Source organism: Chroicocephalus ridibundus, chromosome 14, assembly GCF_963924245.1.
Source record: "Chroicocephalus ridibundus chromosome 14, bChrRid1.1, whole genome shotgun sequence".
Classification (NCBI taxonomy): Eukaryota; Metazoa; Chordata; class Aves; order Charadriiformes; family Laridae; genus Chroicocephalus; species Chroicocephalus ridibundus.
The window spans coordinates 7,021,469-7,049,067 of NC_086297.1; the positions used below are offsets into that span (position 1 = coordinate 7,021,469).

The 27,599-nt window shown below is 39.7% G+C and overlaps 2 protein-coding genes and 1 long non-coding RNA gene across 13 annotated transcripts in view; 1 reads left to right on the forward strand and 2 right to left on the reverse strand.

Annotated features, from left to right (window-relative positions):
- Positions 1–1,476: 1,476 nt before the first annotated feature.
- Positions 1,477–3,719, reverse strand: LOC134523347 (uncharacterized). The gene is made up of 2 exons (XR_010073309.1): positions 2,931–3,719; positions 1,477–2,654 (listed from the first exon to the last, which is right to left on the reverse strand). It is a non-coding gene; the product is annotated as an uncharacterized LOC134523347 (long non-coding RNA).
- Positions 3,720–3,786: 67 nt separating this feature from the next.
- UTP18 (UTP18 small subunit processome component) lies at positions 3,787–17,619 on the reverse strand. Of its 3 annotated transcripts, none has more exons than XM_063352193.1 (14): positions 17,297–17,619; positions 16,987–17,114; positions 16,786–16,881; positions 16,057–16,136; positions 15,729–15,814; positions 15,397–15,522; positions 14,335–14,509; positions 13,895–13,995; positions 12,982–13,072; positions 12,554–12,677; positions 11,508–11,682; positions 10,735–10,877; positions 9,951–10,008; positions 3,787–6,047 (listed from the first exon to the last, which is right to left on the reverse strand). In XM_063352193.1, exons 1-13 carry the CDS (start codon positions 17,603–17,605, stop codon positions 9,984–9,986), a joined length of 1,659 nt encoding a protein of 552 aa, XP_063208263.1. In that variant the 5' UTR covers positions 17,606–17,619; the 3' UTR covers positions 3,787–6,047; positions 9,951–9,983. The 3 variants fall into 3 exon arrangements, with proteins under 3 accessions (XP_063208263.1, XP_063208264.1, XP_063208262.1); XM_063352194.1 differs by having other exon boundaries at positions 3,798–4,765; XM_063352192.1 differs by lacking the exon at positions 3,787–6,047 and adding an exon at positions 9,120–9,248.
- A 537-nt stretch (positions 17,620–18,156) lies between these two features.
- MBTD1 (mbt domain containing 1) overlaps positions 18,157–27,599 on the forward strand; it is a 38,310-nt gene continuing 28,867 nt past the window's right edge. For 2 of the 9 annotated variants that reach the window (XM_063352564.1, XM_063352565.1), the window contains exons 1-4: positions 18,162–18,348; positions 19,819–19,866; positions 25,920–26,121; positions 27,419–27,552. In XM_063352564.1, coding sequence (XP_063208634.1) covers positions 18,328–18,348; positions 19,819–19,866; positions 25,920–26,121; positions 27,419–27,552 — 405 coding nt within the window. In that variant the 5' untranslated portion in view covers positions 18,162–18,327. Of the gene's footprint in view, positions 18,349–19,818; positions 19,867–20,207; positions 20,397–25,919; positions 26,122–27,418; positions 27,559–27,599 lie in introns of all 9 variants that reach the window. The other 7 variants (XM_063352570.1, XM_063352569.1, XM_063352561.1 and 4 more) reach the window with 7 other exon arrangements.

The following is a 27,599-nucleotide window of genomic DNA, read 5'->3' on the forward strand; positions in this document are numbered from 1 at the left end:
TCCCATGCATTCATGAAATTGTTTGACAGAAAATAAATACGTACATCTGAGTTCTTTAGAGTTATCTCGCTTCTGCTGCAACATACATGTGGAAGCGTATGCTCCAGCACTTAATGATGCTTATAAATGCTGCGATACCACCCTGTGTGCAGGGACTAGCATTTGATATTTATGAAGTCTTAAGTAATTTTGTCTAATAAAGTTAATGAAGTATATGTTAGTAGCTGGAGTATATAAATCTCTTCACTTTCATCACCACAATATATATAAGCATACAAAATCCTTACCATACAAATTTACTAAACTTACTTAATTTTTTCAAGTTTTCTTCCCACCCCTTCTTACTACGCCGATCTCTGGAAGCAGCATGCCCACTTTATATAGTAAAGTACCTCTCTACGTGGTATCACCGTGTGCTGCACAGGAACACGCGCTCTGGCTGTGTCCTTGAGAGCCAAGGATCATTTGCTATCAAAATGCAGGAAAACTATGAAGGGAGAAAACTAATGAAGCAATGACATACTCATCAGGAACATAATCTAACTGTGAAGTAGCCCCATTAAAAATACTGGCTAATTTTGCACAGACTTAAAACTGTTATGAGTGTTAACAGCAATTACGTGCCTCATATTTTTAGATTAAGAGTGCTGGCTGAGCTGGAGACCTATTGCAACCTTTTGTCTAAGGTCTTCTCTGAGTCTGCCTGAAACCAAGGAAGAGGATCCCAGAGGACAGATCAGGGGAAAGGCAGAAAAGAAGAAAAAGAGCAACTTGGGAATTTTGGGACTCTCTAAAGCATCAGACTGGAGCAGCCATAGGCCTTACCGAAGCAGTAGGCTGGACCTGTAATACCAGCTTTCTATCACTCATTAGCCACACTGCTAAGATACTGATTACCAGAGACACCAAGTGCCTGGAAATCTGGCGACGATAAGCAGTAGAAGAAAAATGAGGTTTTTCCTCCCCTTGAGCATCTTCCCTGCACGGAACTTCTGCCTTGAGGTACAACACATCAATGGCCGAGCGTTAACCTTCTCCTTGTCTCACCAGTCCTTTAGCAGCCCTTCTGGAGCCTCCTTGCATAGAAAAGCATCCAAATAACACCCCCTTGCATCTGTACGGGATAACAGAAGCTCTTTCATGGCAGGAGCGAAGGCTGAGCCGCGTGAGGAGTGCTTGGCTGGGCTGCCGGGCAGCCGTGCCCCACTGAGGGCGGGAGGGGCTGGGGCAGAGGTTCATCTTCTCGCAGAGCCCTTCAGCACAAACCCGTTAATTACTGTAGTTAAAAGCTGGTAAAATCTTCCAGAGGTGGGATACCAGAGACCTGACCTGTTCATTAATTTATTGTACGTGCATCACCTTCATTTGTTCTTGGCAATGTTTTGCATAAGCACACACATGTTTCTGAGCTGAAAACACCCCTGAAAATGTTGGGTTTACTCTATGCAACTAAAATAACAAATCAGCAAAGCCAGCTTCAGAGATTCATATCCTTTCAGAGCTCAAACACCCACTCGTTTATTATTCTATTTGGAAAATCTTACACGGTACTCAGATTTTCTCCCTCTGGGAGAAATCAGCATATGGCAAAAGCAGGAGAAAAGCAGTAAACGCATTCAAGTGAAGTTCTGTTCCACTGTTTTAATTGCTCTGAGGTGAAGACGTGATTTGCTGGAGGACATAGTCAAACAAATCAGTGAGTTACTATGGCTGTTAATTTTAAAGGTATGCCCCCAAAATGCAGTTTCCAGAGGTATCTCTCAGCTTCCTTCTGGATAGAGGTAGGAGTACACCGAATGTATCACACGATTCTGTACATATTGGAATGAGACATTTGTTTACTAAGACGCCCTGAGTTCAGATAAGCAAAATAGCATTAAGCAATTATTTCAGCAATAGATACAATGCTGACTGCGTGTTACTGAGCGCTTCCATTTGTCATTGGAGCCTCGTGCAGTGCACCAGTGCAGCCTATAGGTCATCACAGATTAAAACTCTCATCGACAGCCTCTTCTAAACTTTCTGCTAACTGCGGGGTGACTCTTCTACTGTTAAGTATGTCATAGCCCCTAAATCCCCTAACAGCACCGGAATTCTCTTTATTGACAAGAAACCAGACAACTAATATAAAAGTCTCCTTCAGGCTTTGTGTAAAAATTTACTTCTTGTGATTTGGAGGTGGGGTTTATCCCATGTCTCTTAAGGTTTCATGTCTATCATACAGAGTGAAAACAGATGGGGACCCAAAATGTTTAGGACCTTAGACACAATTCGCAATGGAAAATCAGCTCTGAGAGTATTAGCCATGCAGACAGCAGGATATTTATGTAAGTTTATGTTAAAGGTAGTTATTTTTACATGGCCCTGACCATAGCCAACTTTACTGCATCTGTTTTTTCCACAGGCCCCCATCCCTCTCCCATTGCTGGATTGCATCTTCCTCTGTATCCAGAAGAGCCACAGGAACCTGCAAATTTTTCTGCAGGAGTGAATTTTCTGCAACAATCTGAACTTTTGTAAGATGAGTATCTTCGCAGAAACCTGCCAAAGCTGACAGGTTAGTTAGAAATACTGATACGGATGTCAGATCCCGCAGACTAGTATTTGTCACAAAAATCTGAATGCTGTACTCATCAGCAGTCACATTTAAGTATCTGGGAAGGAGAACAGATTGGAGAATAAATGAAGCACCTTTAGCATCGCTCAAAAACTGCAATCCAGTAAAAAAGGAAATAGCAGGCATGCACACAAGAACAGAACAAGGCAGGTTTCAGTGTGACAAGCTAATCTAGTGTTTAAAAAAAACAAAAACCAAACGTGACAGGAAATCCAGAAACTAAGCTGAAATTCCCCATTCTGACTCAGCACGTAATTCATTTCACCTCTGTACCTCTTTCCCCCACCCATGAGATGAGCCTAGTATTACTTACTATGCGTGATGCTTTGCCTTAATAAAGCCCTTCTGAATCTTCACATGGGAGGGGCTGCAGGTACAGACGATTACTATCAAAGAATACATTAACATTTTCCCATGACTTTGTGCTGCTGGGCTTCAGGACACTGACTTGTTAAATTACTGCCTTCACTTTAAGACCATCGAGTGGACATTCTACCTGCAGTAAGAACAAATTGCTCTTATGTTAAGCAAAACAGGATGAGTTTTAAGCAAAATACTGGTTTATTTTCTGACCACAGTAATCTGCACCTTTGCTAGTCTTGCCCATCATGCCGTTCATGCGAGCACCTTGAGAAATGTTAGAAACACGCATTCAGCTGCACAACACTCCTAGGGGATAAGTATGAAGCTGCAGCTTTTGTTTAAAAGCTAGAAGAAAATAAGATACATAATCCCCATCCTACAATGGGAAAGAGTATCATTTGTAGTCCTGAATTTCAAAAAGGCTTTCAAATCTGCAACAGCTTAGACTTGCTCCGAAGTTACGTAGGTCTACTTAGGAAGTTTAACTATGTAAAATTTAAAACTTTTGATCCACCCCATTATAATGTGTACATTACTGAATTTCCTCAATATCTTTCGAGTAAGCCATTTGCTATCAGGGCTGATGTCACACATCACTTAAAACAGGAATAATTCACAAAAAAGCGTGCTTTCCACTCAATCGGAAACAGCACTCAGGCTTGGCTTTTCCTGTAACTGAAGCCCGCACACTTGAGGGATCCCAAGTACAGCCTCTATTCTTTTACACAGTTACACTAGAATGTCATTACATACAGTTCTAATAGGTCAAGACAAATTTAGGGATAGAAAAATCAGCATTGGTCAGTCAAACAATGTTCTTTTTTCAAGAAAGAAAACTTTAATGGGAGATTTGCTCAATTTTGTCCGAGTATCCATCCATAATACTCAAATCTTTTACAGTAATTAATCTCAAGTAGTACACACCACTTTATTCTACAGCTTCATCTCAGTATGCGATACATGATATAGCTGAAATATCCCAGCACAAAGTGGTGTGAGAACTGACAGCCCACGAAGTCCTCTGTAGTTATTACAGGCAGCCTCCGGGCCTGACTCTGCTAGATAAATTTATGCAGATGAAAGACTAGTTTGTGTTAATATAGACATAAATATTTTTATAAGCAATAATGGCTTTGTTACATACAAAATTAACTTACACAAATTTGTCTTTTACTCATGAATCCCATGGCATTTTCCTATTATATTTACCCAACCACTTCTTGGGTGTCCTCGACTAAATGTAACCTTGAATTTCCTATCATCAGAGGCCTTTTCCATTCGTTTCCAAACTACACTTGCTTCATCTCCCACTACAGCGATGTTCTCTCTAGCTCACCCTTATTGAATTGCAGCATACTGCAGCTAGGACAGAGTGCTAACAATTGTCCCACAGAATAACAGATACCTGTATTTTTAAGAATGACTCAGCAGTACGAACCTGATACCCTGCAGAATTCACATGTGGAATCGATGCAAAGTGTTAGCGATCAGTGGGACGCAATTTCTTCTTCTGTAATCTAGTTCATATCTTCCAACCTACCTAACAGTTCAGCTTGCTGAAGAAGTTTATCTCCAGAATCTAATCCCTGTGCGCAGGAAAAGGTACTCTGCACGGTCTCCCAGATCCACTGAAGTCTGTTAGAGCACACGCAAGCATGGCTGTGATTGCAGTCGCGTCTAACACGTTTGTACAAATGAAGATCCTCCAAGGAAGGACAATGCAGCCATGGAGCACAGTGAGGCTCAGAACAAGCTGTTGCTTCTGCAATGCCTTCATGAGAGAAGCTACAGGCAAAAAAAACCAACAACGCGTGGCTTAATTATTTCATTCTTAATGCAATTCCTCCCAGTAGATCAGGGATAATAGATTTTCACCAAGTAACTGAAACAATCTCACAAACAGCAGCACGCTGAGGTTCTGAGTGACAACGCAAGTTTTTGAACAATTATCTTTGAATTTTAAATACTCAAAACATCTTTTCTCTTCCAGTAACTTCACAATCTGCATCCAATGCTGAAAACAAAGATTAAACAGGAATAAAGAACCCTTGTGTTTAAGGATGTTTATTTCAGTATGTGATACAGACCCTTAGCTAAACACTACACTGCATCAGGGTTTGCAGACAGAAGTTACTCATTTTTCATAAAATGGATGCGTCTTCAAAGACCCTAAATTGAAGCTCAACTTCCCCAAGTTCCTAGCCGTGTAAATCTGTTAACATCTTGCTAGGCTTAATTTCTTAAGTCAGTCTCAATTCAGTAGAAACTGACTGAAAAATGCAATAGAATACATACTAAACCCATGATTAATAGAGATCCCTGATCTTCTGACAAGGCAGAAGAATAGCAATGGGTAGCAATTACGAGTAGGGGCTCCTGCATCACGTTTCCAAACTCCGCTCTGCTTCAACTCTTCCTCCCATCTGTTTAAGCATAATAAAACATTCAATATTGTAGAGACAAAATGGAAGTCTCATATGGCAGGCAATCTTATGTGCAAAATATAATGCTATGAAGACTGAGATCTCAGACACATTTTACAATATCTATTATGAAAACCAAATCATATTGCAGCCATTTCAAAGTGTCTGATCAGCTTATATGATTTTACACAGGGGCCTCAAAGTAATTTAATAAGATGTATAACCTGCATAGTTTTAATCATTGGAAGAAAATACACAGGTGCAGACTGCCTCTACAGAAGTGCCCCAAAATGGATTAGACTGTATTGCTATCTCCCTGTCATACAAGCACAGGACAAAACTCTCCAAATACACAAGAAAACTTTTTTTCTTCCAGAAAAAGCAATCATTGTTCCATAGTTTCAACAGAAGAAATCCAAACAATGTCAGTAACGTGTCATTAACGGCCCCGCAGATTGCTGCTGCTGGGTATCCAAAAGGATACATCAGAATTCAGTGCAAGAGTAAGCGATGCTGCGGTGTATTGGATACCAGCTGGATGTCCAGTACTCCTGGAGGCAGTGGACAGCAGTAACTCAGGCTTTTATCCTGTACAGACGTATTTCAGACACCCTCCAGAAGAGCTCTGTATCCTCTCCCTAAATCTTACAAATCAGAGAAAAAAAAAAAAAAATCTATTTAAAGGCTCACCAGAGGCCTTCAAATACTTTGAGAAACATCCTTAGGCAAGAAACCAGCTTCTTTTCAAGGTGTGCTCGGACTGCCACATCCACTAGATGGGTTCAGCACTACATCCAAAGAGGCAAATTTAATTTGCTGTCTGATCAGCAAGCATTTGGAAAAATCAGGTAGCACTTGAAACAGTTCCACATGGAAGAGATTTACAGAACCGTAACTTTCCAAACAATTTTGAAAGCAGCGATCATGGATATTGAATGAGACACAGGAGGAAAAAAAAAAAAAAAAATCATTCGGCCCTTTAAGAATTTGCTAAACCACTTGCACCACAAACACAGCTCTCAAACACGAGCAGGATCAAACAGCTGATTCAAGACAGACTTACTAGAAAACCCAATAATCTTCTAACTAACCAGTGTTATTCTAACATCTAGCCATGGGTTGTTTTTTTTCTTGGAGGTTTCCTTTCTAAGCGCTAACCAGACTAATTCTCTTTAGCTTGCAAAATCGGACAAGATCACAGCCTGAAGGGGAAAGGCTTTGGTGATAAATATTTAATGGGCTACATCAATAAAATTTATTTTGCCAAGGAGAATGGAAGGAGAGGAAAAGCAGAGAAATAATTCATTAAAAGAACTTCAGCTTAGCAATGCCAGAAAAAAAAAACCCACGCTAGGAAAAAAGGAATTAAACAGAAAGATGTTTTAAATAGGTCAGAAGCTTAAGTACTCTTAACACATGGCAAACTGACAAAGAGCTGAGGTTTTCAGAATGAGAGTAGAGGGATATGTACACTTAATAGTAACTCATCCCATTGCAAATAAATATCCCTGGACACACTAGTAAGAGTTTCAACTTCTTGCAATACTTCGTATCATCCAACCTTGAAGACCTGCTTAGTACATGAAAGTGTCATTGCTCAAAACCTATGAAGAAATGCAACAAGAGTCTTGAGGTTGCCTGTATTTCTCAAGGCAAAAGTCTTCCCTATTTTATATTGGATGGGGCAGTAAGTTATGTTTTGCAGAAGACAAAAACGCAACAAGTATTAAGGTATTGAGTACAAAGCTTAAACATTCTTGTATGGCAGTGCTCCCCATAACTCAGTATCAAGCTTAATATTTGCAATTTACATCACAGAATTTGGAAAAAGAGATGTCTAATCTCTCCTTCCTTCCTGCCACTATTTGAAATCACTTGCAGTGATACAAGAAGTACAAAGGACCTCAGTGTGTCTGGCAACACCTTTTCCATTCACTCTCACACTCCATCCAATCTGGACCTCTTACAACCAGATGTCAGCAGGATGGGCAAGGAAAAACATCAGGAACCGTTGTGTTTATGCTAACTAAAGTAGTCCAGGAACCCATTAATTCTCAAGTTCCAATTCTAGATCTGCTAATGACTTGCTGTATGGCTTCAAATCACTAGATTTGGGATATATAGATATACACACGCTTTTATGGGCAAAGTGGAAAAGCACATACTCTGCAAAGACAGGGACAATCTCAGGACAATCAGATTCAATGGTATTAAAATACCTCAGAGGTACTTCAGTGAGATTTGGTAAAAGACAATATATTTTAAAACCTACCTTTTCAGAAGTCTTTGATTCAAAATTATTTAATAGTTTAAATAGTTTAACAGTGAAACGCAGAGATGATTAAAAAAGGCAAATTGTGTTGATAACCACAACAAAAGCCTTACTCATCAGCAGTGCTAGCACAAGACATACTGTTCAGTAACATGAAGCAGTCGAGTCTCCAAATGAGTGGTTAAGTACTGCCCTCTAGTGAAGTCATAAACCCAGTTTCACCATCTAGATTTCTAAAATATAACAAAATCTCAGTCCCAGACAAATTAGCTAGATTTGTTTGTAACAGAGGAATCCCACAGCAATCATCTTAATAAAGTGCACTTACAATTTCATTTCACTCTTCCATATTAGGGCCTTTAGTTTAGGCTTAGCACTGCAATAAGGTTAAACACTGTAGTCAATTTAACACCTCCAGAGCATATTCTACTTTTTCCTCCAATTAGTGAGATCAAGTTCTCATCTTACAATGAATCACTGGCAAAGTCACTTTAAAAACCCACTACATCAGAAAACACAATATTATACTTTTTAAAACAGTATGACAAGCATTTAACAATAGGCTCGTATACGTAAAAAATTTGATAGAATTAGCTTTTTCTCATGCTCAGAGTACCTTTTTTATAATGCCACTTTCACTGAAGGCTTAATGACTTCACTACTGGTTAGTGGAGCACCTCGGCTCTTGATGTTACTGTGCAAAAAGCTCCCTCGTGTGAAGCAGACAGACGTATTATTCACAATTTATTCTCAAAGCAGGGTTTTTATTGTAGCAGATTCCTACTTAACTTTTTCTTCATGTATTTAAAAAGAAAGAGGTGGCCACTTCGAGAACAAAGTGATCAGAAGGGTGATATTTGCCATCGGACAAACCAGCAACAACAGTTGTAAAGCAGTCCTTGCCGAGCCCAATGGTATTAGAATTTCACAGTTCATTTAAAAATCAAGTATGAAGTGATAACTCAGGATGCTTTGCTGTCACAGAAAGATAAGAATGTGGTCTTCCTTTAAGAATTAAAACCATGTTACATATTCTGACACATAGGAGTCAGTAAGCACAACTGAGGGTGCTGTTTCTACCCTTTTAGTTTAGGCAATCTTTAAGCTGTAGCTGGCCCATTAAGTTGGGCTGACCTACATACAAGACCTGCATCAACAGGGTTTCAGGTTGATTTGCTCCTCCAGTCAGCAAAATGCTGTTTCCAACCCAGTCTCAAATGAACCTGGCTGATGGAAAAGCTCAAGCGAAACGCACGGAGCAGAGCTTACAGTTTACATAAAACTGATGTTTTCTGTTTCAGCACTGGAAAACTTCATATGCTCATAATAAATAAAGACATTTAAGCATTCTTTGAAGACAGTAGCTTGAATGCCAACTGTTAAAAATCTACTTAATCATTTGCTTACACAAAACATTGGAAAAAGTTGAAAGAACTTGCCTGGAAACTTATCAGGTACATTTATTAAGAAACAACATTCAAAAACACAGATGTTATATTAGTATTTTTGAACTTCTGTATAAAATAAACTTGTTTGAATTTGTGAGCATACTTGTATCTGCAGGTTACAACACCTGGGGAAAGATCAGTAGAGAGAGAACTTTGTTAGTATCTTCCAAACATTTAGCCATCGCAAAATCTTGTGCAAGCTTAACATGCAGAAAACTACCCACTTCCAGCCTGAATGAGTTTAGCTTCCAATCGTTACCACATTAGGGGTCAAACAGAACTACTGTATTACTTGTCAAGGCTACAAGTCTTTCTAGTTTTCCAACAAGAGGTTGAGGAGTCTTTCCAGTTTTCCAAGAAGAGGTTGAAGTGTACAATAAAATCGTATCTGCACACAAGCTACACTTCAAATTTCAGTAATTTATGTCATCTAAATTTGAAGTTATGCAGACTCATGTGGGCTCACATCACTTCATAACAGGATCAAGCCAAATATCTGCCAGCCTGCAGCTGTTTTTAACAACCCTGCCTATGAGTTTGATTTAAATATATTCAGATTTTTAAAACTACTGTCAACAGGAATGAGCAGAAGTTTAGCTGAACTACCAACTCCCTCTAAGAGTGTTATTAGAAAAGCCGAGACTGACAAGACAAGCCTGACTCCTGCCCATCGCGTGGAGCCTACTACAGGAGTGATCCAGAGAGAACAGTTTCAGATTATACAGTATTAAGAACCTCTTGTTGCCATCTATAAAGAGGTGGAGGTAACAAAATGAAAATAAAGTTCCTCAAGGTAGTGTTGTCAACAGTTCTAGTGCTTCTTTTACCTGTTACTGGTCCATTTTCTCCTGTATCTTCTTTTAAAAATCTGAATAATGTTTCAGCCTGAAGAAAAAAAAACAGTTGAGACATTTAAAACTTTTCAGTAACCTGTTGAGTGAACAGCACAAAGAAGCAACAATTACTCAATAATGTCACTTTGAGTATTCTTAGCTAACCCGAAGGTGTAGCAAAACATAGCAATCATCCACATGCTCAATTTACTTGAAGTGCCATTATAATATGCAGTTCAAGTTCCAACAAAGAACAAATCACAAGATTCATTCACATTTTTACAGACATGCTTGGGAGTCTTTTTGTAAATTCTCCCTGTCAGACTTCATAAATCGTTAACATCTCACATTAAAAATACAAAGTTTTTCAAGTATCATATAGAGTTACTTAGTTTAAAAAAAGGAATATTGCTGCTCTGAATTATTACCGCCCCTTACCCCTGACCACACCAGCAGACAAAAACCACTTGTCCCTTCTCACAAAAAGGGTCAAGTTCTTCTTTCAATCCTCTGGTTTTTAACGGGGAGAACATCTGGCTTTTTACATAGTAGTTACTTCAAAAAAGGACAATGACAGTTTTGACAGGGATGTCTGTCTGCAACAATTTTTATTTTATAATCAGACAATAAACAACACTCATTCATTCTCCACAAGGGAAAGCCAGATCCCCACTCAGTTAAGTCATGAAGTCAAACCTTAAAATTACCAGTCATCTGCCCCATCTTACAGAATATAAACATGTTATCTGGGATTGATGAAACTTAATGTAGTACATACCTAAATAACAAAGCTTTGCCTTTGTTATTTGCTACAGAGAAAAAACCACTTCTGGGAGAAAAGTCCATAGATTGAGCAAGATAAATCTGTTTTCTTCTGAACACTGGGAAGTTTGAAAATACAGTATATGAAGGAATGTGTACCTATTGAGAAATAGGTGATTAGTTATAACAATTAGGAAAAAGCCACCAAAATTCAAATTAAAGTACAAATTTAAAATTGAAGGTCAATGTTAAGTTCAATCATTCAATTATATTCCTATCCTACGCCACTTTATATATGGAGGAAAGGTGCAGGGAACACATTACAAAAGCCAGTTATTGCAAGTCATTTATTTTTAAGTAATTACATCTAAGTAGTAAAAGTAAGCTTCCAAACCCTCAGATTAATTCAATAGTTCCACTGTTGGCCAGAATTCTGACACGGCTGGCAAAACTCTGAATGAGCTAGGAAAAACCCCACATAGTAAGACCGCTACAGTTAACAGCTGAAAATTCACATTTGTTGCTGAGTTATATTTACAGCACCAAAATAAGGGCACCTCGCAAAGGGAAAAACAAAAGGTAAACTAGACCATAAGTTGTTCTTTTCAGAACAACTTCCCTGAAGGAAAAAATATTTCCTTATAAATATACAGTATCTTGTATCTGTCCTGATCAGTTCAGTCTAGCAAATTTTGCAATGTACATTTCTGCTCAATATCAGTTTTATTACATCACCGGGGATATTTTTGATCAAGATACAAAAAAGCTTGTACAACAAAGCTAACATACCAATTTGACAGCCTCATCAGTTTCACGGGAAGCCACTGCCAAAATTTCTGTGGTGGGATTGAAGGTCACACATGTAGCAGATGTAACTAGGTTCATTATGGCTTTAACTGGTTTAGGATGGTTTTCTTTGAGACAGACATCAGTAGTATATAAATTTACAACTCCAGAAGCTGAACTAAAAAAAGAAATTAGCAAAGATTAGATCACAAAGTAACATTTACAGTACATACTATCTTGTTCTCTATAGCCGCCATTCAACTTAAAACGTAATTTCCAATTATTTATTGGAATTTCTAATGATATTTTCTTTAGAACTTGATTTTGCTTTGGAGTTTATGACAGTATTTAGTGGAGAGGTTTGCTGTTTTTTTTAGAGACACACTTAACTGTGAAGAGCCTTGATAAGCCATCTTTTACACGGAATGAATTCAAAGCAATAAGAGATTGATATCAAAAGATTCTTTAAAGTTTCAAGCTTTTTGATTATTTTTTTTTATACCCTGTAGAGTAATTCCACTTAAAAATCCTCCTCTTAAGTAGGCTAAGAAAACGCATACTGTACTTAAGTATTTGCTAGTCTCATTTAAAAGGATTGATACACTAGCTGAAGTTGCATCTCAATAAGTACACTTGGAGAAACATTTTCAAGCTTGTGACTTTGAGCTGAAGTCATCTTTCCAAATGCTAACATGCTATACTGCAGAAGCCAAATTAGGAGCATAGGAAAGAGGAAAGGGGGAAGAACTTGAATTAGTATTTGTACCACAGAATTTGCAATTTCAGTCAATATGATTTCAAAATTAACCGCTAAACCCATATATAGCAACAGTAATACATTAGAAGTGATACTGGTATTAAGTATGTTATGGTAACTTAGATATACATGGAACAAATTAAATTATCATAAAACAGGCAATATTCACCTCTAATCTAACCTTATAAAGCCAAACTTATTCCATGTTCCTACGCTCTCACCAACCACCAATCAGTTTACTGAAGAGCTTCAAAATGAGACAGGAGGAAGATGTCAAATCCAAGTCACTTACCCACATGCCACATACTGGTTATTTTTTGAAACAGCAATGCACTTTCCTTCCAAAGAACCTTCATCTTCAAATTTGTGTAGACACTTTCTGCTTCTCACATCCCAAATGAAAACTTCACCTTCCTCTGGTTGCAGAACAAAAGGAGAAGATTACAGAAACCATATATACAGAACACATAGTTTGTTTATTTTGTTAAAATAAATTTCATTAGATGACAACTATTAGCTCATTTACAACTATAAAAAAACAAAACTAAAGGCATACTAAAATAGTTAACTCCACTCTTTAATGACTGATCACTTGGTTGCATTTTTAGGCCATTTAGGCCAAAATTAAAGTATTTTAATTATCTTTGTAAAACAATAAATGTCTTAGACTTATGCAATTTAAATGGAATTATGATTAGTGCTGTTAGAGAGAATACTTACTTGAATAGCTATATATTTTACTGCTGTCTGGAGTGAAAGCAGATGCAGTGCATCTTCCATTTACCTTCATAGTGCTAACCAGTTCCTTTGTCTATAGGATGAAGAACAATGGTTACAATTATTCTGCCAAAAATCTGTAGGGAAGTTGTTTCCATACTCCTGTCCCACAAAAGTCTGAAGCTAGCTACACTGACATTAAAAGAACAGCACCAACACTTTCAAGTGCCTACAGAGCAGAGCAGAGGCTGACACTCAGGAGTCCACGATCAATTTATTATTGCACAACTACAGCTGGTTCAATAAACACTCATTTGGTCCCTCAATGAAGGGTCTTCATTATATAACAGAACTGTACCTTTTTAAAAAAAGTATTTTTCCTAGTAAAAGTTTAAACCAAAGCCATGTACCATCATATGGCGTTTTAAAATTTAACTGAAAAATAAAAATCTGCATGCATTATGAATCACAGTAGATGGCATGATTCATGAACATGGTACACCAGCATTCACTAGCGCCCATAAAATCAGTCCTATATTTTTTCCGCCCTCAGATGCCCGTTTCCATGTTGAGGCCATTTGCCAGCACAGTGTTCATGCAATCAGCTGAAACAGAACATTAAAATACAACTTTTTCCAGTGACAGCTTAAAAACCCCGTGGAACACTGGCCTTAGCTCCACCAGTCCCAAAGAGAGCTGCACAACGAGAAAAAAAATTCCCAGACACCCCAAAATAATCTTCTAAAGCTAGAGTTAATTGATTCAGCAGGTCATTTTTAAAGGCTGTCACAGTATGCGTCATACCTTTGTTTCAACTGAAAGCTAGACCACTTTTCAGATTAAATATAAGCAAGCAGATTCAAAAGGAAAAAGGTACCAAGAAACTGAAGCTACACAAACCATGACAAGAAACTACCTTCATTGACAACAAGTGAAGATAACCTGAAGTTCCAGTTAGAAGCATAAATGATCCATCTGGAGAGACTTCAAAATTTCTGAGAAATCTTTCCTCCACACCTTTAAAAAGAGATTCAGAACTTCAAATTGGCATAGTTTATCCTTTTTTCTCAATATTCAGAAGTATGATGAATATGACTAAGACCTGACTCCACTTCAGCTTTTCACTTCTGTAATAGACTGTCACAGTAAAGCTACAACGCAACCTTGTTTACATGTAACAATTAACTTCTAAGGTCCCATACAAACTAAAGCTAAAGGCACTCAAGTAAAGATGCCTGAAGACAAATTAGAAATGCTACCTCCAACAATTCACTGCACTTCCTTTTAAAGCAAATTCACATGCTATTTGGTACATCTTCAGCTATGCCCAGATACTTAAAGCATTATAAAACGTACCTCTTACTTTCTGTATAGGAATAATACTTCCACTCATCATGTCATACACAAAGAACATTTTATGGTGAGTACCAGTGGCTATAACTTGTTCTCCATCAACACTGAAACAAGCCTTATAGACTGGAAAACTCTCCAAATAGATGCTCTGTATTCTTGGATTCTTTACACCATCAACCTTCAAAAAAAAAAAACAGATTATCATATTAAGAAACATACCAAATACTTCTACAGAGAAAACTCACATCAACTAGCCAGTATAAGAGACTTAAACAGTAAGAGGTACACCAGTTTGAAACATCAATTTCTTCCTCTTTTCAATCGACAAATAACCAGGCTCTTGGATCCTCACCCTATAAATCAGGCACTCCCAGCCTTCCTGGATATACTTCACACCTCTTACTCTTCCCTGTCTTGCCCACACTTTGTTCAAATAATCTTCTATTGTGATTTTCTAAACAGAAACACTAGCTTCATATTGTTCTTTCCTGCAGCCCTGTGGGAGTGTCAAATTCAACTTGTGTCTGACCATTTCACTGATACTGGGCCATGCTGAAAGTTCCAAAATAAAGTTATGATCTTTAGTTTTCAGAGGAACAGGCAGGAGTGTTGCAGGATAAGTAGCTTCCTGCTGCAGCACAGTCTCTCCACCCCCAAAATGACTTCACAGCAATATTACATTTTTAAATAAAAGTGGGCTGCTCCACACTGTAGGGTTTGGAAACAACTTAAGAAAAAAAAAAAAGATCTCATTACTCCTTGTCATCACAAACCTTAAAACCAAACATTAAAAACAAATCTTCAACTAAAAACTCCACTACAACTAAGACTGCCTACACTCTGCAAGTGTTTGGTATGAAGTCACAGGTGGAAATTTCTTCCAACAAGATGCCTTCAACCCGGAAAATTCCATTGTCACCACAGACATTACAACCCCTGTGAGCACACCATCACAGGAAAAGAAAAAAGAATGTCTATCATTCCAGGCTATCTTGTGTACACTTATAAAAAAATAAAGATTCTGTATTAGTGGCCATTTACATAGCATAGAACAAAATTCTTCACCTGAAAGAGTGACACAGATCGATCATGTCCAGCAGTCATGACCACTTGAGCAGATGGATGAAACTGCACAGTTGCCAATTTTCCATTAGCAAAACGTTCCTGATTAGCAGGCAAGCAGGTAGTCATCTAGAACAAAGATCAAACAGTTTAAAACAAAATGTAACTTACACACTTTTGCTTATGCTGACAAACAATTTCATTGCTCTTTAAACTACAAGAACAAGATTTCAAACCCTATGACAAACTTTTAGACAGCATGACATAAACATTGACAAAGAAGTCAAAGTGCACACAAGGTTCAAACCGAGGCAGAAGGATAGGCTTGCCTTTACCTTCAAAATACCTCTTGGCAGGGACTCTGAGTTTGAGATAAAATTGCCAGTCCTGCATAGCAGATCATCATCTTCATCACTATCACCTAATTAACACAAAGCACATTGAAAAGGCTAATTCCACAAATATTCCCACATCGAGAGCCACAAATTCCTTACAGGAACAAATTAGATCAAACACACACAGAAAGAAGAAAGGAATAAAGCTGACTTATTCAGCATATTATCACACTACTGAAACTGAGAAAATATAAAAAATAATTACTTTTTAAGAAGGTGAATAAGGAAATGCAGAAACACTTATTAGAATAATAATGGATTTATTTACTATCACTTGCGGTCTTTTTGGGTTTCTTCTTGTTTTCTAAATCAGCCCAGGCAGGAACTCCTCCCATAGCTCGCTGAAACCTAGCGAGAGAAGGGTGAGGGGAAAATAAGAAAAAAACCCAGCTTTTTTGAGAAAGTAACTTCCTTCTATATGTTACGTACTTACAAGACCCACAGGCATAACTTTGCAAGATTACTTGCACTTTGAACACTATCTAAGTTTTTTAATGTTTCACTCAGCTTTCTGTGGTTGGCTGACTTAATTGATAGCAAACATAAAAGCACTGTTCTTTGGAGTGATACATGCTAACACCAAGTCAACCCAAACACATCTAAAGTTCTACTTTGCCATCTGACTATGTTCACATTTCAGCTCATTCTTCAGGTCACCCTAAATTACCATCTCCATCATCCTATTTACAAAGCAACACATTGCTATAAAAAGTTTCTGGTGTAACTCCTTAGAGGACAAATTAAAGGTTTGTGCACCTCTACTAAAGCAAGTATTAAATAAATTAGTTTAGACAAAACTAACGTATGTTTTATTTACTATTATTTACTATTTACTATTATTTTGGATTTAAAAGTGGTGCAAATACTGTACAAAGCACTAGCTTTAAACAGTCCACGTGAATACAGTGGGTAAAGAGGAAAATTACTTTGAATGTCACACAGGCATATCTTATCCCATCTTAATAAAGTCAGCTACAAAAACATTAATGAAACTCACTGTTCTTCAAGCCTCCTTTTTAGCTTTTTCTTAGTAAGGATCTTCTCAGCATCGCTTTTCATGAAGTCTTTCCTATACCGATGGGTCATATCAACACTATCAGTGAGAAAACACACACAACATGAATGTCGTTCAAACTGAAGCCACTTACAGTCACTCTTAAGCATGACACATAATTCCTACATCCAAACTTTAACTTACTTTTCCTCAGCTTCATCATCTTCATCCACCCAGGCTGGCTTTTTAGACAAGATTTTTCCTTTTGCTTCATTTTCTACTTCTGAATCGCTAGAGTCTTTCTGGAAGCTTTTCCTCTCTGTAGCCTTCAGCTGAAAACAACCAAGCAGGCCCTGTTAGCCCAGCCACGGATGTCTGCAGGCAGCTGACAGACACGGCGGGGGCAGGGACCTGAAGCCCCAGCCACCGCTCGGGCCCGCCGAACGCGCCACCCCCCGGCGGGGCCCATGGCCTACGGAGGGCCGCGGGGCAGGGGCAATGCCCAGAGTCCTACCCGCTGGGGGTCAGCCAGGCGCTGCAGCAGCTCGTCCTCCCCCACGTTGAGGCTGTCACCAAACACCAGCTCCTCTAGCTCCTCCAGCTCCTCCTGCTCAGCTCCCGACGCGCGACCAAGCGCCTTCAAGTGCCGGGCGCGGCGAGACGCTTCCTTCGCCGCCTGCTCTGCCGCTGCCCGTTTAGCTGCCACGTCCTCCGCGCGCGGCTGGAGACGCTTTACTGTTTTCTTCGTTTTCTTCATTTTCTTCATTTTTTTTTTCTTCTTCTTCTCCGCCGGGCCCGGACGAGGCGCCGCCGCACGCTGCATGTCTCCTCACAAGCACGCCGGAACCGGAAGGCGTGCTCACGTTCCACGTGACACCGCTTTATACTGCCTTCCTCGCCCCGCCCCCCGAGCGTGATAGGCTCTCGCTGCTGCCCCTCCTCAGCCCACGTGACCCAGCCACGGACCGCCGGCCTCAAGGCGCTGTCACGTGACCTCCTTTCTTTGCCTTCCCTTTCTCCCCTCCCCCCTCCCATCCTGAGTTCCACGTGACGCGGCCCACGGCTGGGACGCTCCATTGCGCGCTCGGGAGGGATCCCCTGCCCTGTGTGACAATAACAGCCCCTCACCGGCGGCCCAGCGACAGCTCTGAGCGTACTACCTGTCTACTGGAAGGCAAAATGAGCGGCGGCGGCGCTGCTTTTATCCCCCAGCCTCTGCCCTGCCGCTGAATCCCCCCTCCGTTTCCGAATGGTTTCGCCCAGCGGGGGGGTACGGCGAGCGAGGAAGCCCCAAACAGCTGTGAGCCCAATGAGGGCGCGCGGTGGGCCGGGCGCCGCGCCTGCGCAGAGGCGCCATGCGAATGTTGTTGATATTCCGGCGCAGGGAGTCGGGCTCGTTCTGCCGGCGGAGGGAGAGGCTGAACTTTCCAGGCCGCCTCCTGCCCCGGCGGGCCCGGCCCCTCGCAGGGGGAGGCGGCAGGCGGAGGGGGCCGAGCCGAGGGGAGGGGGCAGAGGCAGCGGGCGTCTCCTGCCCATGAGGGCCTGATGGAAAACACAAAGGACCTGGTGAGTACCTCAGCTCGCGGGAGGCGGGGGCTGCCCCGCTGAGGGGGCGCGCGCCTGAGAGGAGCGGTGGCGGGGTTGGGGGGCTGAGGGCTGAAGCCGCCGGGGGCGGCCGGTCGCCCGTGGGAGGGGAGCAGCCCCGGCACCCTCCGGCTTCTGTGGGGGCGGGATGGGGATGAGTTGCGCGGGGGTGGTGCTGGCTTTAGGCCGCCTTCCCCGCAGTGCTGGTGGCGGGGAGCCTCGCCGAGCCCACCCGGTCCCCTGGGGCCGTGAGAGGTGCTGGCAGCCCCGCCGAGCCTGTCACCCGCGGGGAGCGGCGGGCACGTGGAGGCGGCGGCGGACGGTCCCCCTTTGTTGTGATCCCCTGCGCTGGCCAAGCGCTGCGCTCCCCCCTCCGGTCCGCTCCGCCCGGGCGGGGGGTTTATTTGTCTTTCCTTTCCTCCTCCTTCCTGCCGGCACTCCAGGTCGGGAGCAAAAAGTTTCAGATTATCTCGTATTCAGTGATACAGGCGTTCTCGCAGTGGTCCAGTGAAGTGCCGTTTTTTCAGCAACTTCCTCTTGTGGTTGAACCCTTTAAGTTTTAGTTTTCCACTTGTGCTCGCTTTGAGTGCTGTGTTCTTTACTACTAGCGCTTCGAAAGTTCAGGATTCTTTGCATCCAGTTTCTCCCCTCTATATAATTTTTATGACTGTTTATATTGTGACTTTGTTCTCAGTGTGGGGAGCAGTAAACCCGTGAAACCAGTTTCACTTTCAGGTCGTTGCTGGAAATGTTTTAAAGTGTAGCAATTTCTGTTCAGTGTGGCTTAAAAAAAATCCTACTACAAAGTATATGCTAATTACGGAAGAAACTACTGCGTGTGGAAAAAATAATTCATTTAAAAAATAATGATTTTAAACGTGCATGGCAACCCTTGTGACTTTTCACATCTAAAAACAGTTAAAACAATGCTGCAGGGCAGTCTTCTGTATTTTAAATTAAAATTATTTTGCAGCTTTAAGAACCTGCATTTACTTATTTGTATTTGTTTATAGCAGTCTGATTTCGGCTTGTAAGGAATGGAATAAAAAAGCTATGAGAGACTCTAATCTGGAATACTAAACGGGAACTAAAACAATATATTCCTTTAAAAAAACAGTCAAACTTGGTAGGCTAGTAGTCCTTACTCGTTGCTTCTGCCTAGGGATCGTTTTGAGGAAGTGTGCAATGTATGCTATAGGGGAACATAGCAGAGGTAAATACTCTCCTGTGTGGAAGTTATTATTTATGCCACAAGAATAGTTTACGTGTTGTTCTTGAGAGTGTGTGGGCTTGTGCATGTGCAAAAGGATTGTAGACTGAAAGTAAGAATTCTCTTCATTGTTGATCCCTAAAGAGCTAGATGACTGTGGCAGTAATAATAACATGTACAAAAGTTCCCTCTCATTGGCTTTCATTTCTCTTACCTTCTAAAATTTGATTTAATTTTGCAAGGCTTTTGATACCTTCTGCAAACTACTACTGCATACCTTCATTTCTCAGGTAAGTCGGTACACTCTGGGCATGTGTGATAATTTGCTGAATCTAGCTCTGAGCACATGGAGTGAATTAAGGTGTTGAAGACTTTGGTTTTGGGTTGGTGGTGTGTTTTGGGGTTTTTTTTATATTTAAATTGTTTTGGTTTTTTTTTTTTTAACGGTAACACAGTGTTTAAAGTGAAGTATTTGCCTCTTCCAAATACTCCTATGTGTAAGGGCTTTGTAGAAACATAATGGAGTTTGTAACAGATTTTCAATTTTCTCAAAACTTGGATATTTCACATATTAATCATCACACACCCCCTCCAAAATTGCCTGCTAATTTGATATATTTTTTTATGAAAGAGTCTCCCCTCTTGTGTGAAACCCCCTGGGGAAGAGGCTATGGACAAAACCATTGGCAAACAGCAGAAACTGGCTTCAGACAAAATGCTGTCATACATAGCAAATGAAGAGACAGGAAAAAACATTTCTGTAATTTTCCAGCAGAGATTTTACTTATAATAAGAGTGGAAGGCACATTTCCAGATAGAGGTGAGTTGCTTGTATAAAAAAAAGTAAGTTTGGTTGGTTCTGATTTCCAGGAATCCCAAGATGTTTAGCTTTGGGGTTTTTTTGTTTGTTTGTTTTTAATGAAAGCTGAAAGTATGTTTTCTTTAAATTGGTACCATGTTTGAGTTTTCTTTTTTTTGTCATGCTATGAGGCACAATTAGACTTCAGTTCCACAGGGTGCAAACTAGTATTACTACAGTAAATTATTTTGGCCAGCTTACATTTAGAAGAGTTGTAATAAATTAGTTCCATCGTCTTGTTTCCTTAATGCTAACAGCCAAAGCTAAAACTAAGCTTGTAGCATAAAATGTTAATGAACTTTTGAAAACAAAAGCTGTGCATCAAATTTAATACCAACTTGGAAATACGCTATGGGAAATGCATGATCTGTTAAGGATATGTGATGAAAGTAAACGTGTCCTATCACAGACCCTTGGCTTGAAGGTTATGGTGACCTCATTGTTGACCTTGGCTTCAAATACCATCTGTCCATACTTCTGTCACATTTCTGGGAGTTAGATCTGAATACAGAAAGTGATGCCTATCTCTATAGGTGCTAGTAGGCCTTTGTTAAGCTACAGCTCTTGTACTCAAAGCTCTGAATCGCTGCCTTTCTGAATTCAAGCACTAAATTGATTCAGTAGCAACAACAACCATTTTGAGTGGTTTGAAACCGTTCTGTGACTGTTGTGGGTCATCCGCCTTTGGCCAGGATGCTCTTGAGGGCAAGGATGCGCTTGAGGGCAAGGGGTTTGGTTACTTAATAATGTTTTTTGTAGCAAATTTTCACCTTCAAAACACTTTCTCGTAAATTTTGACAATACTTGAGCATAGTCTTCATCAAGACACTAAAGCAATTTCCTGAGTAAGTATTTGATGTCTAATTAAACATTAAATGGTTTTATTTTGTGTTTTGGTCATGCATTGTTCATCCTTTGTGACCAATTTTTTATGCAGAAAGGGTAGTTATTACACTCAAAGAGTGTATGCCCTAATGTGCTGACCAAAATCAACTGTATATGTAAAAGACTTTATATTAAGAGAGTGAGAGAAACTAGTTATTTTTTGTATTTGTTTAGAGTTGCCTTCATGCTTTTAGGGAAACCAGTTTCCTTAACTGTATTCTTTTATCGTACCATTTGCCTTGTGTAATGGTTAATTAAGAGTATTTCTTAAAAATACATTGTTGCCAAGTATTCACAGGGAGGAGAGGAAGAACAGGAAAATGGGAAGTTGGGCAGAATAAGAAAGCAGTTCTTAAGAGTTCCTTTCTCCACCCATCCCTTCAATAAAGAAAAGTATGCAAGAAAACCCCCAAGCAAATATTCATACAGGCTCATTTGCCATTCCCGCTTACCCTAGACTTTGTAGTGCTCTGTCTAAAAATCTTTCCTGTTGAGGAACCGGTAACCTCATTAGGAAAATAAGCCTTAGCCAGTATGCTTAAAAGTTTGACGTGTTCGTTTGTGCATTGCTTCTGCTTAATATACCAATAGATTCTCTATTGGTGGTGGAGTTACTTAAGCTACTGCTCTTTTGGTATTAACCAGCTAAAATGTTCTATGCTTTATAGTAAGCCAGACTCTTGCTCAAAGTGTGCTTTGTGGATAGGCAGGATGCTATTGCCTCATTTTTTAGAAGGCGAAGAACACTGATCTGGTTCAGTTTTGAGGAAATAACAACCTCCTCAGCATGATTTTTAATGCTAGATCCATCTTCTAGGAGTAGGAAACTTTTTCTTGTATGCCTATATTGTGAAACATGAATTGACCTTACTATGGTTGTAACTGTTAGATTAAGTTACTACTGCTATTAGTCTGTGGTAGCTTTTTGAAAGACTGTGTTCTCATAGACAGTGTATCAAAATTCAGTGGGAACACCTTGCAGGGTAATGAGCTGTTCTTTCTGAGGTTTCCATTCATAGAGGTCCTGTAGCTACCATGGTTAGGTGCTTCTCTGTCAGCCAGACAAGATCTGGCTGCTCAGCTGATCAGGCATGCTGCTGCTCATCACTTGCAAGAACTCAGCAGGAATTGCAGGCTGCTGCTCTTACTGAAGCAGCTGTTTTATCTTGGTAATGGTTCTGTTTGAGGCATATATTGTCTGTTTTGTAAGGATGCCATTTTTGACCTTTGAGTTCAGAGTTGTACCCTAACTTTTTTCTGTATCACGTGTTAGATGGGATTTGCAAAAGAATAGGAACTCTAACTTCTGCGGGTAGGGTTATCGGAGATTCCATGTGGTGTTGGCTTGTTTCTACAAATGCTGTCTCTCAACATGGGTTAAAAAGAACCTTAGTGGTGTTTATTATCAAAATAGAAGTATTTTGATCTGCTCTAGCAAAATTCTGGCATAGCTATTTGCATGTCATCTTCCTAACTTCCACATGCTTCTGCACACAAAGTACTTTGGGGTTTTTTTGTTGCAAAATGGTACCTTTTCCAGGTCTCACAAAACATATTTTGAGTAATCTCCCCAGAATTATGATCTGGATAATATCTATACATTAAGATTAAGAATGCCCTACATAGATTAGCTGGCAAGTTTGCTCACTTCTGGCAAAAACTTGGATAAAAACTACAATATTATTTTAAAACAGTAAGCAAAGCTGCTGGTTTTAATCGCTTGTAGCTTGAACTGAGACAATTTGGCCAAATATAAAGTAAATGGAAAGGTGATATATTAGATTTGTTTTGACAGTGTAGTTACACTTGACAAACTTGATGATTGCTACTTAGGAACTTGCTGAAGAATGATTTGCTTAGTAGAGGGCCCAACTTTCCGTGTATAAAGTGAAAATATTTTCTTTCTCATCTGTGGATATTTTGTCGAAGAGGACTTGGTGGTAGTATTGAGGTTCTAAATGTATGTGATGCAAAAGAAGAACCCAAAAAAATGAGCCAAATGTGGTGTTGTGGCATCTGCAATTGTAATCTTGGAATGTGCTTCAACTTGCCTGGAGCAGCCTGTCTTCCCTTCTGGGCCACTGGTCCTTCGTCTTGTCTCCAAGCTCCCATTTCTGCTTTTGCCTTCCCTTGCAGTGCTGGCTGTAGAGTTTCTCTACTGGTAGCATCAGGAGTTGGAGGGACTGGGAGCAGGCTGCACTTCTTTCTGAGCTGCTACAGCGTTTCAGATCTCTACCAGCAAAATACTGGGCAAAGCAGAACTGCTGTGTGGGTCCAGAGTTCTCCAGTCGGGAATGGAAAAGGGATGTTCCAAAACTACCTTGCACTGCAGCCTCCACTAAAGGGCTGAAGTCCTCCTTTATGTGGGATGAGCCCTAATCTCTTAGTGAAATCACATGAGCTGATTTATGGAGGATGAGTGAATGAGGAGGGAGATCCTGCCAATGGGCTCTGAAACACCACTAGTATCTGTCCATTATACTAGAAGGCATCATGGTGTTCTGGTATTACTGCTGTGAATGGTTAATATGGTATTGCACTTCATTTCTTAGCAGAGGCTGTGGTCAAGGAAAGTTATTGTGAGACACTAAGGTGTTCATGAAATCTTGAGGAAGATGACTAGTCTTCGTGTTCTGATCTGTAAATTACTGGCACTATTTGCAGAACACTGTATCTATGGCAACATTGTGCTCAACTTCTGCCTTCATCTACACACATGTGCACACACAAACAAATAACTGATCTTGCCTCTTGTTGGCTGATAGCATTGGTAATAATGTACAGGCGTGACTTGTTACCAGTGCAGGTCGGGACTAGGTTTTGTTCTGCCATTGCTCAGTGTTTCCTCCAATGATTGTGACTGTTAGCCTAGCCACTTCAGGCAGATGTCAGTTCCTTCAAGGACTGTCAAGTTATGGCCTATCCTAAGCTTTGATTGGTTTTAATATAGCTTTGAATTGTTGGCTGAGGAATGTGTGCACAATTAACATAACACTCACTTTTTTGTTGTTGTTTTGTTTCAGAGCTGCTTTAAGTGTTTTAAATTTGTTTACCTTATTGTGTAAGCTTTTGTGCTTAATGGTTTGGGGATTTTGGGGGGGGGTGTTTTTAATTGGATGCTAGGAGTGGGTCAGTGTGGAAATCAGTTTTCCCTTTTAACTATAAGGAAATCCTTCCATAATAGGATTTGGTTAGATTGCAAAGGAGAATAGAGAATATTATAAAAAAGGGATAATGTGGCAGAAAAAGGCTCAGATGGTGTCCAACAATAAAGATGTTCAGGCATATACTCTCTAGAAAAGGGATTTGGGGAATTACTGTGATGAAATCTTAAAGCTATGAATCCAAATGCAATTTAAGAAGGGAAAGTCCAATCATATTATTATTTTTCTGTCTACAATGACTTTTAAATAAAATTAGCTCTTGGAAAAGGAAATAGAGGCAAAGGCTTTTTTAATAAATTTTTTTCTGTTTTCTTGGTTGTGCTTCCTTCTCCTAACTTGTGCTTCTGTTGTAGAATTTTTCTTTGTCTTGTCTTTATCTGTGATTTCTTCTTAAACTTAGTAGATACTGTTAAGGATAATGGAAATACTTTGATTTTTTTTTTTATTTTTTTAGCTTAATGAGAGCAGCTCATGTAGCAGTAGCCTTGTTTCGGTAGAGCTGTGTAAGATACTAATAAAGTTAAAATTGTCACTGTATTGAAATGCATATATTGGATGTGCAACAGAAAAAAAAAACACCAGTTAATCTGTTGTTTATAATTCTTTAATGTCTTTGCTGGAAACTGCTTAACTATTATGTCTGTTTTAAAACTGTATGGTTTTTATTTCACCTCAGATTTTTTTGTTACAGGAAAACTATTATATAACAAGTTTTTGTATATAACAGTGGCAAATTAGTCACCTTTCTATCTTTTTGCATTTATACAGACCCTATTGCCATAGTAACTGAGCTCTTCATAATTGTTAATGTATTAATCCTCAGAACATCCCTGTGAGGTAGAGAGGTATTCCTGATTCACACGTGAGAAACTGAATCATAGGGAAGCCGAGTGATTTATCGATAACCTCACAAGCCAATGAGAGCAGAGAGAGACTCTCATTTCTGTTCCTAGGGAATAGTGCTGTCCTGGTTGAACTGTCTTTTCTCTGCCCAGCTTTCTCAAATGAATGAATTTTAGTGAAATTGGCTGCAGCTATCTGGAATGTGCTAATTTGCATATAAGATCTTTGTAGCTGTCATTATTCAGCACATCAGGATTAATGAGCTCTGAAGATACCAAGAAAAAAATGTATGGACTACTGCTGTGTATTCTCAGTGGACTGTGAGATAGATTTTTGTTCCTCTGTATCACAATACCAAAAATTGGCTAGTTTTGACTACACTAATTTCATTGGCAATATGTGGCTCATATCTCTGTGCTGATAGAGTAGTTTGTTAGTACATCTACTTTTGAAGGCTGACTTTGACCTTTGAAACTTTTTAAGCTTGACTTTGAAATATTTGCATTCAGAATGCTCTGCTATTCTTTGGGATTTTTGTTTGTTGGTTTGTGGTGTTGTTGTTTGTTTTGTTTGTTTGTTTTTTAATTTTTAGACAGAACATACTTCAAGAGCAGAAAGGAAAAGACGTGATTCATTCGGGATGTTTGACGGTTATGATAGTTGTAGTGAGGACACGAGCAGTAGCTCCAGTTCAGAAGAGAGTGAAGAGGAGGTTGCTCCTTTGCCGTCCAGTCTCCCAATTATAAAGAACAATGGACAGGTCTATACTTATCCAGATGGCAAATCTGGTATGGGTAAGTATGTGGTGCATGAGTACAAAGAGTTTGATATTTATGTTTTTCAGCCTGTGCTGTGAGTTGTGAGTGTGCAATCCCAAATATTGGTCCCAATTGGAAATGGACCATAACAGCTGCAGGGTTGGGGTAGTTTGTTTGGGGGAGGGGAATTGTTTGATTTTTGCTAAACTGAAATAAGACAGATTTTGAATCCTGCTGCCAGGGAAGAAATAGTATGAGAACATTCACCCTCCCATCAAATGTGTGTTGTGTATATATGCACATGCATGTGTATGTTCTCTCACACACACAGAATGCTTCGGGTTGGAAGGGAGCTTAAAAATCATCTAGTTCTCATGTATGTTTTTATTCTTTGAGCTTTGATGAAAATGTCTGTGTGTTCTCTCTACACTTTGGCATATATTCTCTCTACCCTTTGTTATGTATATGATATATTTAAATATATTTCTTCCTATACTAGAAAAACTTCATTACTGCTGCTGTTTAAAATCTGTCAGCGTATACCTGTTCACTGCCCACTAGCTGTGAGATAGAGTATACTGCGGGGGGGGAAAACAAAAACAAAAACCAAACCAAAACAAAAAAAAAAAAAAACAAAAAAAAAAAAAAAAAAAAAAAAAAAAAAAAAAAAACAAAAAAAAAACCACAACAAAAAAAGGGAAGATTGCTTTTATCATCAGGCAAACGATATTTTAGCCAAAATCATTAGTGATTAGTAGAGCACTCTCTGGTAGAATCTTGGTATTGTCCCATTGGCATAAGTTGGTCCCAAAGTCTTACTCATCATGGAACAACTCTGTTGGTGATGCTGTCTACCTCCGTAGTATATGATTCCAGCTAGAAGAGAATATTGGTGGGCTAGGGTACTTTTTGGTATACTAATTTATGATTCAAAAAAGAGATCTGGTTTTATTTCAGGTCGGAAGTATTAAATATTTAGAGGAAATCAAGATTGGCAGGCCCAGGTTCAAAGCAGACATTTCCTCGAGAGCCATGAAAACACAAAAATGGGCTTTAGCTGATTTAACTGGGTCATTCACTTCTACTTGTGGTAAAATTAACAGGGAGCAGAAAGGAGACACCCTTTCACCAATGAACTTGAGGTTCTTGGTGTTTCACTGATATTTGTGGTGGTGATCTTATTTTAAGTTATTTTTCTGTGCAATTCTCTACGGGGTCAAACCCAGAGGAACTGTTTGGTGGTGCCACCTACAGGACCTTCCTTATGTTGCGCTTGTTCTGAATTTTTACTGAGGTAAATCTTAACATTTGGCTTTTTCTCTCCTCTGATTAGCTACGTGCGAGATGTGTGGAATGGTTGGTGTCCGTGACGCTTTTTACTCTAAAACAAAACGCTTCTGCAGTGTGTCATGCTCTAGAAGCTATTCATCGAACTCCAAGAAGGCCAGCATTCTGGCCAGACTTCAGGTAGCGGTACAGACACCATTTTCTTTATATACTTATTATAGTCTGTG